The following is a 13,829-nucleotide window of genomic DNA, read 5'->3' as shown; positions in this document are numbered from 1 at the left end:
ACATGTAGGTGTGCCTTGTGCCAAAAAAAAATCCCTAGAACATTCTCGTGAGGACAGGGCCTTAATGTGCCTCTCATCCTTATTTCACTCAGAACGAGCATTGTAAAACGCTCATTTGCATTAACAAGCTGCAAAACGAGAAGTGAGTTTCAAAGTTTTTTGTCAACTTTTCCCGGTGTTTCAGGTCGCCGTTTCGACATGTTTATTTCGGAAAGGGGCGCAGGAGTGTTTGTGATGATATTACACCACGATTGAGCGGTCCGCTGGGGAAATACTTCCCCACACAAACGTTAATTCTCCTCACGATGACAGGATTTTATTCAAAATGTCAGTTTCCACGTTTAACAGTAGATTCCATTTATATTGGCCAATTCCGCGATTCAGTCAGCGATTCCATTAATGCGGCAATCATGGGGCCCTATTAGTGTTTGATAAACACATCCTGTCCCTCATTTAATGTGTTCCGTGTGGGAGCTGAGTACACTTCTGTACTGAGCCAAATGTTCTGTTCTGTAATTCCAAATACATGCACTGTTACACACCGACTTGTGATTTGGTTTTCTGACAGGATGTGACGTGAAGACGTGCTTACCTTCCCTGCAGCTTCCACTGTAGAAAGGACGGTGGCAGTCACAGTGGTAGCTGGTCCAAAGGTCCACACAGTGTCCACGCCCATGGCAGGGGTCAGCCTCACACCACTCAGTTTTACTACATCCCAGATGTTGGTCCTCTTGGAATGTTTGTGGAAGAACAGGTTCAGAGTCAATGATCAGGTCTTCCATGCATCCAATAAAGCTTGCATAGCTGATGGAGTTCTGGAGCAATTCCTCTGGCGCCCCGCCTACATACACATGAAAAAGGCTGTCCAAGTTCTGGAAAGGTGATTCATCTTGAGCTCGGCACCCGTCTCTGTTGCAGCCAGGTCCTTTCAGAACCAAATGTAGGCCTTTGTTGTTCTCAAACACATGAGCATCTCTCCAATCTCCATCGTTGACAAAGGCAGGAAAGGTCAGCTTCAGTTCAGAGCCATCAGAGAAGGCTTTTGCTTGCAGAGAACCATTCACTATCTCTAGTAGGAGGTAGGTTTCCATATCTCCTCTGTAGAAAACTAACATATTGGGTAAGGTTGTCCGAAAGCGCAACTGTATTGCAAAGCCATAATCGTCACTGTGTTCAACCCCCATCTGGATCTTCTCTTGGGAAACCTCAATGGGAATAAATCCGGGAGAGGAGAAAGAGAAGGTTGTTTGCGTCGAGCACTGCTCGTCATAAAAGCCAGGAGAGCACAAGCATGTGTGGCCGTGCCCTACGCCATCAAACCACGGGGAGCACGTGGCTCCGTTTTGGCATTCATGGTGGAAACAACCGAAGAGCTTGATGTTGCACTCACTGCCTCCCCATGGAAGATGGCCCACCTTTGCCTCAGGACAGTGGCAGATGTAGGAAGCGGTCTGGTCTTCACACCAGCCACCATTCTGACACGGCTGGCTTTCACATTCATCAATATCCACTTCACAAAGAAAACCTGCGGCAAGAGAACAAAGTGATCAGAGACATCACAATAGAAAATACATCGACTGTACCATGGACAAAACGGTATGCATGTGTTACGCACAGGGTATAACGCTAACTTTTTCCACTGAGGGCCACATACTGAAAAATTAAAAGACGTAAGGGCCACTTTGATATTTTGTAAAGCAACACATAGATATGCTAAGAAGTCATATACTGTATATTTCAAGAAAAAAACGCATCTCAGATTTGTGATATAGGTGAAAAAGCCTGTTATTAGCGTCAACTTTGCTCTTTTTTTACTGTTTTTTTTTTAATATTTCCAGATAATTCAACTTTCTTCTTAAATAATCTTCATAGGTTATCTTTTTGGAATATTTAGGTCTGTCAAAAATAAAGCATTAACGGCGGTAACTAATTGAATTCATGAATTACGTTAAACTTTTTTAGTGAAATTAATGCACGCACACCATAGCAGGCACGCCTCTCTGTTATGACGGCAAACGGAAGCACAGTGGAGCGTCCCCACACAGTCACACAGAGTCTGCCGCTCTTTTATAACTTCATTCTGACCTGAACACATCAACAGCAGTACAATTCCAACACCACATACTGTATGAATCTCCAACTCACACACGTCTCTGGTCCGTTCATCCTGGGAACTACACTTCCTCATTGTCATTACAAGAACACGAGATGCATTCAGGGACACTCCAAACATCACAAAAACGGTTTTATAATGCGTGTGTGTGTGTGAGGTGTGTGTGTGTGATAAACTGGAAGATAAAGAAAAACCTGTGGATATTCTGATCACTCACTTCGTAACTCTTAATTCGGATGTACAATTTGCTGCATTTAAGTATGCTGGAAAATACAGTCAAACCTGTCTTAGCGGCCACCTTTATAGAATGGCCACCTGCCTATAGCAGCCACTGGAAAATCCCCCGCAGCAAATTTACATGTTATAGACCCTGTGTATAGCAGTCACCTGTCTAACGCAGCCAGCAGCTACCCATTTTGTCTCCCTTGGTCAATATCTGACCGCATATAGCGGCCAAATTACCAACTCAGGTCGAAGTTTCATGCACGAAAAAGTTTCGTTTTTCAATCAATGAAGCCGTCGTGTGTAGACTTTAATTACTGAGTCCTAGCTCAGTCACAATCATTCACAAGATCCACACACACTGTCAGTTGTTCCACATAAAAAAGCCGTCTTCTTTTGAGCTTGCTATTTCCTGGTCAAACATGTAACTTTAAGAGCATTTGCACCAAAACATTACCGCAAAGTAGGCTGGGAACAGGACGTGCTCCCAGCGACGCTACAATACAATACTGCCTGCATGCTAAAACCATGCTAGTATGCATGCTATCGTATGTTTTTAAAAAGCAGCGGGAGCAAAACTGAGTTCGGTTGTACTTAATTGAAGTATTTTAGAATGTACTCACGTTATTTTTGATCAATCCTCATCCACAAATTCATCAAAGTCCTCATCTTCTGTATTCGACACAAAAAAAGCTGTCTTCTTTTCCGTTCGCTACTAGTCTGTTAACTTGTGAGTGTTATTCAGCTCCGAACCGTAGTAAGGGCGACCTGACTCCAAGGAAGGAAGGAAACTGCTCCTGTTGTTTCTGCCAACTTTATTTATTGAACGCGGCCACCAGAGAGCAGCTCAGAACACACACACACCTCCAGTCTCGTCTCTCCTTCCTGTTTGCCCACAAGGCAAAGGTTAAACAAGCCCCACTACATAGCTGTCCAGGCAATGCCTGTAACAAGTGACACCGTTTATTTCCTGGTGTGAGACAATGTGCACAATGTGTGTCAATACTGTAATGCCGCTTGTTGTGGGGAAGGAGAGACTCACGTCGCCGATGCACTTTAATGGCTTTATTAACAACGGAGAACACTGCAGGACTTTACGTCCACGCCAACATAAACACACTTCCCAACTCTCTCCAAACTCACAGCTAGCACTGAGCCTAGCTCTCCTGCTCGGGACGCCCACCGTCACTTCCCGATGAACTAAAGCTGTAATGACACTCTGCCGTATAAAAAGTAAAATATTAAAAACAAGCGTAAGACATTACTAGCACAGCTTTGTTCTGTGGGTGGTGGATAATAACAAGCCTAGTAGTGTTGTACAACTTTTATCCGCAGTCACACAGTGCCCTCTACTGGTCAACATTAGTTTTTTTCCCCTTTTTTTCCTGTTTTTTCCTCTACTGGTCAACATTCAAACTGGACGCCAACCTGTCTATAGAGGCTACCTGTCTATAGCAGCCACTTTTGCAGTCTCCCTCTAGTGGCCGCTATAGACAAGTTTGACCTTAAATTACCTGATGCCTTTGAACGCAACCCCTCATTGCTCATAACACGGTTTAAAGTGGGATTCAAATGATCTGTTACTATTAAAGAGACCAGTGTTGGACAAATAGATATTTAGACTTGTGTGGTATCTTTTAGCTTGATTGACATATTCAGTTCATGTGGAGCTGTTAATACATACAAATATATATAATCCTGTCCTGTCATTTATCTTTCTGTTCAATACAGTACAAATGGGCATATTAGACATAGTTGCTAATGGTCTTTTATCATGATTAATCATTTTAAAACTGTGATTAATCTGATTACATTTTTTAATCATTTGACAGTCATAGTAATATTATGACTTTATTCCCATAATATTATAACTTTTTCCCAAACCTAATTTTCCATAACTGTATTTTAAAAAAATAAGATAAATAAGGTCCCGAAAATGGCCCCTCAGCCACACTTTGGACACCCCTGGTTTAACGGGTCCCATCCTGCTCATTTCAGGGGCTTTTAAAATGATGAACGCCTATACTAATGATTATACTAAGTTTATTTGAATAAATGCCTCAAAAATCTCAAGTTGTGTACAATTTGTACAATGTTTGGCAGATTGATGCGAATAACGGTGCAAGACGCTGGAATAATTTGCTCCAATTGTGTGAGTGGGCTTGGTGTGTTGCGTAAAGACATACAATAGTTGAAAACAAGGCAAATAAACGGTGGTGAAAGCTTATCTTGCGTGTCAGACGCATGAATGTAGCAGATGAAAACAATGTTCCGAACATGTCTATCTGCATGAATACATTCTTGTATGTGTCCTTCATTCAATTTTGAATGAAGGACACATCCTTCATTCATTCAATTAAGTCGCTTCCCAGTACCTACTATTGACATGGGTGGTACATATTTGCTACTGGATTGTATGGCTCTGCCAGAACAACACTTTGTGTCTTGAAATGTCCTCACAATACAAATGACATTTGAAATGAGGCAAATGTCCCACCTGAAAATCCAACAGGACATGTGCATGTATAGCCATTGTCTTGATCCTGACAAGTGCCTCCATTCTGGCAGGGTCCAGAGTCACACTCATCGATGTTAACAGTGCAGTTCTCGCCTGAAATTGAAAATAAAAACATGTGTCTGATGATTGACAACCAGTAGGAAGGAGAATTTTTAAGATCATCATCTTTTCATTCATGTTTGGTCTACCTGCAAACCCTGGCGAGCAATGGCAAATATATCCAGCTACACTTGCATAGCTTTGTTCCCAGTCCAGTCCCCAGTGGGTCAGTTTGGAGCGCTCGTAACATTCGCCACCATTGTGACAAGGATGTTCAGCACACTCATCAATGTCCATCTCACAGTGTGTGCCTTGATAACCTGGAGGGAACAGAAAAAAAATATGATTTGTGTGTTGCAGGCAAACTTGCAGCCATTAATTTCTGGGTCGCACGTGACGTCACATCCTGTCGCAGTTGTCACCGGATCAAACACGTGGGGTGGCAAATAAGCGTATTTGTAGCTAGACGTCCAGTGATGTCAGAGAGAAAATGCCGCATACATGAGCTGTTCTCGCATGTGGAAGTCGTTCAAATAGGGATCTGACATTTTCAAAGTCACTTTAAAAGCAAGGGGGGGTCCAAACTTTTTCCACCGAGCACCACGTCGTGAAAAATGAAAGGACGCAAGGGCCACTTTGATATATTGTAAGCAACACATGTAAGTATGCTAAGAAGTTAGAATATATTACAAGTAAAAACTGCATCTCATCTTTGTGACATAGGTGAAAATGGCTATTTCTATCAACTCTTTGCTGTCCCCCCCCATTTTTGCTGTTTTTTTTTTATTTTAATAATTCAACTTGCTTATTAAATAATCTTTGTAAATTTTCTTTTCAAAATATTTTGACTTTCAATATTATAATTTTTTATCCAACCTAATTTTACAGAAATACCAACTTTATTTGGTTTTGTGCGTTTCTCATATTACTACTTAAAAAAATAACACATTATTACTTTAATATTTCACCTCTATGCTACTTAAATTACGTTATTTTTTCTCATAAGATTGCAAGTTTATTCTACAAAATTGAATAAGAAAATTAAAAGTTAAAATTGGAAAATTAAAAACAAATAAAACAACAGCAGAAACGGAAAAATAGCTGTAGTTTTATGAGAATAAAGTCAAAATATTAAGAAAAAACGTCATATTGTAACAAGAAAAAAGTTGCACGTTTTACGAGAATAAACTTGTAATATAACAAGGAAAAATAATGTCATTTCAGTAGCATTGAGTTAAAATGTTCAACGTTAATAAATTATATCTGCAATATTTTCGTCGTTACAGCATAGAAAACCTGTTTATGACATTCTAAATATGTTTTTTTCTCCCCATTACTAGCGCCCTGTAGACATGAAATAACACCCCAATAGTCACCTTTACACTCCTATTGTTCTTAGTTCACACCACATTGCTAATTTGCGCGCTACGGGATCACTGCAGGGACACAAGAGACGGCCACGGCTTGGCTTTAAGCACAGAATGCTAGCGAACTAAATAGTTAGCCTCCAATTTATTCATTGTAAACTTAAAAAAGGGTTTTAAATCCAGTGGGGAAGAAGGAAAAGATAAGAAGCAAGAAACTTACCACTTCCACACGGACTTGGAGGATAACTTTTTTTTCACTCTATCATGCCATGGCTGACTCCATGCAGTGTGACAGTAATGTAATAAAATGTCATGTTTCGTCAATGTTCTGTGTCATTACCGACACCTAGTGACCAGAATACTACACATGACTTGTCTTTCAATATTTGTTGGCTAATAATAGTCCATAGTCAAACACGAAACAGAAATAATTTAATAATTAATACATTTTTGAAAAAAACGTGATAAAGCAAGGGATGTTCGACCTGCAATGTAGCGAGGGACGACTGAATATCACAAAGCTGAGATGAAGTTTTTTTTTGTAATATATATCACTTTTTAGCATATCTTAGCAGTACTGTACATGTGTGGCTTTCCAAAACGGCCCTTGCGCCCCTGATTTAGCCTATTAATAATGTATAAAAATAAACGTTACTTATATAGTCCTAGTGGTATGTTTTTTTCCTCTTCATGACGCAGTTTTGACTGATGTGACACTCCAGAGCGAGGATAACATGGTAACTTTGCCAATACAGCCATATGCCCTGGACCCAGTAGCCAAGCCTGAACAGTTCATGAAAGATGCATGCTCTTATTGTTTCGAACACTCCCCTCATTCTGTTACGGCAGACACATTTGGATGAGGTACCTGGCCAGCAGAGACAGGTGTATTGTTTGACTCCCTCCAGACATGTGGCGCCATGTTGGCAGGGATGAGAGACACACTCAGCAACGTCCACTTCACAGTGGTCTCCCTCAAATCCAGTGTCACTGCAGTCACACTCATAGCTGCAAAAAATAATGACATTTGTTTTCACAGAACAAAATAGATCAGGTCATCCAGAAACAATAAGTCATCTAAGCAAACTTAGTTTGTATAAAATTATTTTTTAAAGACCAAACAAGATCTTCACAGGCCTTGTCTCCTTCAACACCATAGAATTGGCCATTTGGAATTTGCATGACAGCACAAACATGGGACATTGAAAGGTGGAAGAAAGTTTTATTCTCTGATGAGAAAAAAATGGAACCTTGACGGTCCTGATGGCTTCCAACGTTACTGGCATGACAAGGAGATCCCACCTGAGATGTTTTCCACACGGCACAGTGGAGGGGGCGCCATCATGATCTGGGCTGCTTTTTCCTTCATTGGAACAATGGAGCTTCAGGTTGTGCAGGGGCGTCAAACGGCAGCTGGCTATATGGAGATGCTGCAGAGGGCATCCGTCATGACTGAAGGCCCTCGTCTGTGTGGTAACAGCTGGGTTTTTCCAACAGAACAACGCCGCAGTTCACAATGCCTTTCTGACAAAGGACTTCTTCCAGTGGAAAAAGCTCCACTCTTTTGGACCGTCCTGCATGTTCCCCTGAAGTCCAATTGAGAACATTTGGGGATGGATGACAAGAAGGGAAGTTTACAAGAATGGACATCAGTTCCAGACAGTGGATGCCCTCTGTGAAGCCATCTTCACCACCTGAAGCAACATTCCCACTAGCCTCCTGGAAACACTGGCATCAAGCACGCCCAAACCCATTTTTGAGGTGATTAACAAGAATGGTGCAGCTACTCATTGTTGACTCCTTTTTCGAACATTTTATTTCTATTTTCGGGTTTTTCTTTTGAGCTTTGGTGTGAAACTTCTGATCAGCTAATGAACAGCTTATTTCACTTTAACGCTTGTTGGCAACAATTCTTATTCAACATTTTTTCTTTTTGCATTTTGAAGCTCTACTTAGAACCTTCTTAAGATCCAACAATGCAAAATGTAAATTATTGTAATTTTTCAACTGGTCTCAAAATTTTGATCAGGAGTGTATATGTTTTTTTTGTTCTTCACTACACTTTTTTTTTTTTACTGATGCGACTGATACTTTTGGAGGGACTTAAAAATACACAGGAAAATACATGGGTGTAAAAACACCTTCCTTTCTTATTTTTTGCCATGTTTGTCACACTTAAATGTTTTAGATCATCAAACAAATTAAAATATTAGTCAATGACAACACAACTGACCACAAAATGCAGTTTTGAAATTGAAACTTTTTATTACTAAGGGAGAAAAAAATCCAAACCTACATGGCCCTGTGTGAAAAAGTGCCTGGTTGGGCCCCCCTTAGCAGCAACAACTGCAATCAAGCGTTTGTGATAACTTGCAATGAGTCTCTTACGGCGTTGTGGAGGAATTTTGGCCCACTCATCTTTGCAGAATTGTTGTCATTCAGCCACATTGGAGGGTTTTCCAGCATGAAGCACCTTTTTAAGGTCATGCCACAGCATCTCAATAGGATTCAGGTCAGGACTTTGACTAGGCCTAAGTCTTCATTTTGTTTTTCTTCAGCCATTCAGAGGTGGACTTGCTGGTGTGTTTTGGATCTTGTTTTGTCCTGCTGCAGAACCCAAGTTGGTTTCAGCTTGAGGTCACCAACAGATGGCCGGACGTTCTCCTTCAGGATTTTTTGGTAGACAGCAGAATTCACGGTTCCATTTATCATAGCAAGTCTTCCAGGTCCTGAAGCAGCAAAACAGCCCCAGACCATCACACTACCACCACCATATTTTACTGTTGGTATGATGTTCTTTTTCTGAAATGCGGCGTTACTTTTACGCCAGATGTAATGGGACACATATCTTCCAAAAAGTTCAACTTTTGTCTCATCAGACCATAGAATATTTTCCCAAAGGCCTTGGGGATCATCAAGATGCTTTCTGGCAAAATTGAGACGAGCCTTAATGTTCTTTTTGTTCAGCAGTGGTTTTCATCTTGGAATTCTGCCATGCAGGCCGTTTTTGCCTTTCTTATGGTGGAGTCATGAACACTGACCTTAACTGAGGCAAGTGAGGTCTGCAGTTCTGTGGATGTTGTTGTGGGGTCTTTTGTGTCCTCTTGCATGAGTTCTTGCTGGGCTCTTGGGGTAATTTTGGTTGGCCGGCCACTCCTGAGAAGGTTCACCACTGTTCATGTTTTCGCTATTTGTGGATAATGGCTCTCACTGTGGTTCGCTTGAGTCTCAAAGCTTTAGAAATGGCTTTGTAACCTTTTCCAGACTGATAGATCTCAATTCATCGAAGTGTTTAATGGTGAGAATGGGGGGTAAAATTTTCCACACAGGGACATGTAGGTTTGGATTTTTTTTTCCTCCCTTAATAATAAAAAGTTTCATTTAAAAAAACGCATTTTGTGTTCAGTTGTGTTGTCATTGACTAGAATTGACTAATTTGTTTGATGATCTGAAACATCTATGTGTGACAAACATGCAAAAAAAAAAAAAAAAAAAGAAATAACACACACACACACACACACACACACACACACACACACACTTTTTCACAGCACTGTAATAGCCAGACGATGGAGTCCTGTGGAACCCATCAGGGGAGTGAAGCAGAACTGCAAAGTTTTCAAGAAATACACAAATGTCATGATCCACTGTGTCAAAAGCACATGTTAAGTCAAGGAGAATCTATTATTTCCAGCTTTTCATTTTCATTGTTTGACCACCTCCATAGCAGGCACATGAAGAAGAGGACCTCAGTTTCACTTTAAAGACTGCTTGGACCTCGCTAGACCTGGGCTGGGGGGCTGACTGTTCTCTCCAGCGCTGGCACTGCAAGTGTTTTTCATCCTCCAATGGAAACTGTACCTTCATGGTCTTCCAAGGCATCTTCCATGATCCTTTCTAAGAAGACATTGAATAGGATGGGAGAGAAGAGGCATCCCTGACAGCCAGACACCGATGTTGTTGTTCAAAAGGACGTCATTTGTGGCCTTGTCATAGAACCGCTCTATCACTCTATCATTCCAAATGATCTTTGACAGGTGGGGTCATAGGTCTTATTTGTTAGACATACGTTTGACAAGAATGGCAGTGATCTACTTCAGGGAATAAGTGGTGCATATGCAGTATGCACGTACACATTCAAATCCAGCAGCTGTTAATAATAAATCATCTTATTACTCCCATCGGAAGTAACAATGAGTGCTGTCGCACTAATAATTTTATGCTGTGAAAAGAGAAACGACCACCTGCAGTCAGTCATGATGAGAACAATGGAGCTTGGCCTTCTTATGTTAAAAGACATTTACTAAAATCCAAAATAATTCAAATTTTAAAAATTGTACATTTAAGAGCAACAAGTGAAAGATAACTTGATTGAAAAGATGATTTCCTCACCTGTTGGCCATGTCGCGGCAGGCAGCTCCGTTGCGGCACGGCTGACTTGCACACTCGTCGACATCCGCGTCACAGTGGACGCCTTCAAAACCAGGCGAGCATTCGCAGGAGTAGGAGCCAATCAGGTCGTGGCACGTGGCTCCGTTGTGGCAGGGATCCGATTCGCATTCATCTATTTCACTTTCACAGTTGATTCCTGACGTGGGAGAGGTCACAAATCTATGGTTACATCATAAAGATGCAAGGAGTGCTGGCGTTCTCTTGCCCGGTAGTGATCCACTTTGCAAATTATCCTACCCGTCCTATTTGCTGCAAAGCACTGACTCGATCGGTACTGGACTGATCAGGTTGTTGTGAAACACAATTAAGTGGAATACTAACAAGGGTGATTCCATCCAAACGACTGTCATTCAGTTGGTAACTACTTTTGTTTTGCACCACAAAAGAGTGAAATCATTCTTGTTGTTGTGCATGCCTCTACCTTAGAAGTTAAGTTCTTTGGATTCTGCATCATCCCCTCAGAATAAAGATGTCCTATCGAGTCATTGAGCATGAACTGATGAAGCCTGCTCAGATAAAAGTAGAAACGTCTTCTAAGACAACCTGAACAGTCCAGTTGGCATCGATTCCTCTGAGAACACAATGACCTGGATGAATGAGAATATTCACAGGCATGAATATAAACGCTTTTGTGGCCTTAGAGATTTAAAATTTCCTGTATAAAAATAATAGCTCTCTCTTCAAGTCTCTGGACAAAAGGAAGGAAATAATATTAGCTAATTCAGTGGGTCAATCGAAACAATGAAAACCAGGGCATTTTAATCACTTAAAAGAAAACCAAACACCACGGCCAGGGCAGCACGTAAAAATAGGACAAAGAAAGAAAAAAAAAATAGGACATGTACTGGAAAAACAGAGGATGTTTGTTCACTGATATCTATGCCAACATTCTGGATGTGGCTTCAGTCGCCATTGTTCACTACTACAGGAAGCTAAATAGCTAGCCAACAAGAACTGTGATTGCTCACTCTCAAGAAAACGCTGCCACTTGGGGTTTTGCTAGAGAATTGCACGTTATGAACTCAGCCTAACTCTAATCTCGTCAAACATCTCAGTGGCACACACCACAACAAAGCTCAATCTCCACTCTTTTACATAGTCTAAGTTTTTCTTCCAACACAATAATTACTTTCCCTGGTACCTAATTACATTTATGAAGGGGGACTTTTTGGGAAGTAACTAGTTACTAGAACTAAGTACTTTTTTTTTTATTAAGTAATGTGTGTTTAGATGTTGTCTTACCTGTAAAACCCGCCAGGCACTCACACGTGTAGTGGTCCTTCTCATTGATGCAGGTAGCAGAGTTAGCACACGGCCTGGATGCACATTCATTAATGTCAATTTCACAGTTGTAGCCCTGGAAACCAGGCACGCAGAAGCAATGGAACTCTGCCACCCCGTCGATGCAGATAGCGCCATTTTGACAAGGCTCTGACAAGCATTCATTGATATCGTTCTCACAAGTCTGTCCCTCGTATCCTGGTATACATTGGCATTCAGAGCCTTGTGGCCGCAGAATGCAAGTCCCATTGTTCATGCAGGGTTGCTGAATGCAGTCATTTACATGCCGACGACATTGTGGGCCTCCATAACCGGCAGGACACCTGCAGAAGTACCCGTTCAGAAGATCTACACACAGAGAACGTGGCTCCGAGCAGGGGTTGCTCTGGCACTCGTCCACCTCCTCTGTGCAGTTGTTGCCAGATAGTCCATCCGGGCAGATGCAGCGATACTCCGGCATACCGGGAGTGCTGATGCAGTCTTCACACGGAGCATAGGAACAAGCATCATAAAGCTGATCGCAGTTCTTACCCATGTATCTAAGCCCTTCATTGACACAAATGCAGGCATAATCATCCCTTGTGTCCACACAGGTAGCTCCATTTTGGCAGGGTGTCGACAAGCATTTGTCAGGCGTGGCCGTGCAGAAGATTCCTGAAAAACAAAGCCAAGAGTTTTTCTTGTGCTTTAGTTTATTTCCAACATGCTTAACAAAATACATCCACAAACACCACTTCAACATGTCCAAAAAGGAGTAGGAAGAAGTAGCTCTTCTTTAATCCCACCCCTTCTCCATTAACATGGTTCTATGTTAGCATGGCCTAAAAGGGAAGGAAAGGAATAAAGAATGTGTAATGGGAGGTATCTTATTCCCTAATTAAAGGAATCAATACAGGAGTAAACTGACAAAAACACTGAGAGCCAGCATATATGCATTCATATTCTCTGCAGTGGACGTTTTTAACCATTGCTAGAGTTACAAATTGGGGAAAAAATAGCCCTGATAGTCATGTCAACAGTCTGCAGGATGATGGAGGTCAGCTGATTGCAAACTATCTAACCAGCCTGTTAGTATTTGATTTACATTCACTTTTCTGCCCCAAAACACATTTCTTTGTGGGGTAATGGCTGCTTCTCAGGAATAACTTAGTCATGAATGATGGATGAATGAATTCCCAACAAATGACGTATATAATATAATAATAATAATTGCATAAATTCTCGATACATGACATCAGATGCTGTGGTTTTCATTAAATAAAATAAATGAATGAATTCAGGATATAGGATATCAGATGCTTGTTTTTGTTAAATAAAGAAATTAATTCAGGATAAATGATATCTGACACTGTGGTTTTCATTAAATAGCAATGAATTCCCGATAAATAATAGCAATGAATTCCCGATAAATGAAATCAGACACTGTGGTACTTATTAAACAAAAATAAGTAAATTCAGGCTATATAATATCAGACACTGATTTTCATTCAATAATTAAATGAATTCAGGATAAATGATATCAGACACTGTGCTTTTTATGAAATAATATAAAATTAATTATTAATTTTATAATTATTATATTATCATTATTATTATTATTGCGCTGAAGAAGAACAAGGCTGCTGGACTGGACTGGATCCCTGCTGAGTAGGGGTGTTCCATCCATCCATCAGTTTTCTATTCCGCTTATCCTAATTAGGGTTGCGGGGGTATTCTGGAGCCTATCCCAGCTGACTTCGAGCGAGAGGCGGGGTACACCGTGGACTGGTCGCCAGCCAATGGCAGGGCACATATAGACAAACAACCATTCACACTCACATTCATACCTATGGACAAT

The 13,829-nt window shown here is 41.1% G+C and overlaps 1 protein-coding gene across 2 annotated transcripts in view; it reads right to left on the bottom strand.

Moving 5' to 3' along the window:
• crb2a (crumbs cell polarity complex component 2a) overlaps positions 1–13,829 on the bottom strand; it is a 35,183-nt gene that overhangs the window by 12,459 nt on the left and 8,895 nt on the right. For both annotated transcript variants that reach the window (XM_054756650.1, XM_054756649.1), the window contains 6 exons: positions 11,954–12,646; positions 10,652–10,847; positions 7,128–7,267; positions 5,042–5,212; positions 4,833–4,946; positions 593–1,525 (listed from right to left, as the gene is read on the bottom strand). In XM_054756650.1, coding sequence (XP_054612625.1) covers positions 593–1,525; positions 4,833–4,946; positions 5,042–5,212; positions 7,128–7,267; positions 10,652–10,847; positions 11,954–12,527 — 2,128 coding nt within the window. In that variant the 5' untranslated portion in view covers positions 12,528–12,646. The remainder of the gene's footprint in view (positions 1–592; positions 1,526–4,832; positions 4,947–5,041; positions 5,213–7,127; positions 7,268–10,651; positions 10,848–11,953; positions 12,647–13,829) is intronic.

The sequence above is a fragment of the Dunckerocampus dactyliophorus genome, chromosome 17 (genome assembly GCF_027744805.1).
Source record: "Dunckerocampus dactyliophorus isolate RoL2022-P2 chromosome 17, RoL_Ddac_1.1, whole genome shotgun sequence".
NCBI lineage: Eukaryota > Metazoa > Chordata > Actinopteri > Syngnathiformes > Syngnathidae > Dunckerocampus > Dunckerocampus dactyliophorus.
The sequence above is the reverse complement of the archived record's forward strand: the minus strand, read 5'-3'. Positions and strand labels throughout refer to the sequence as shown.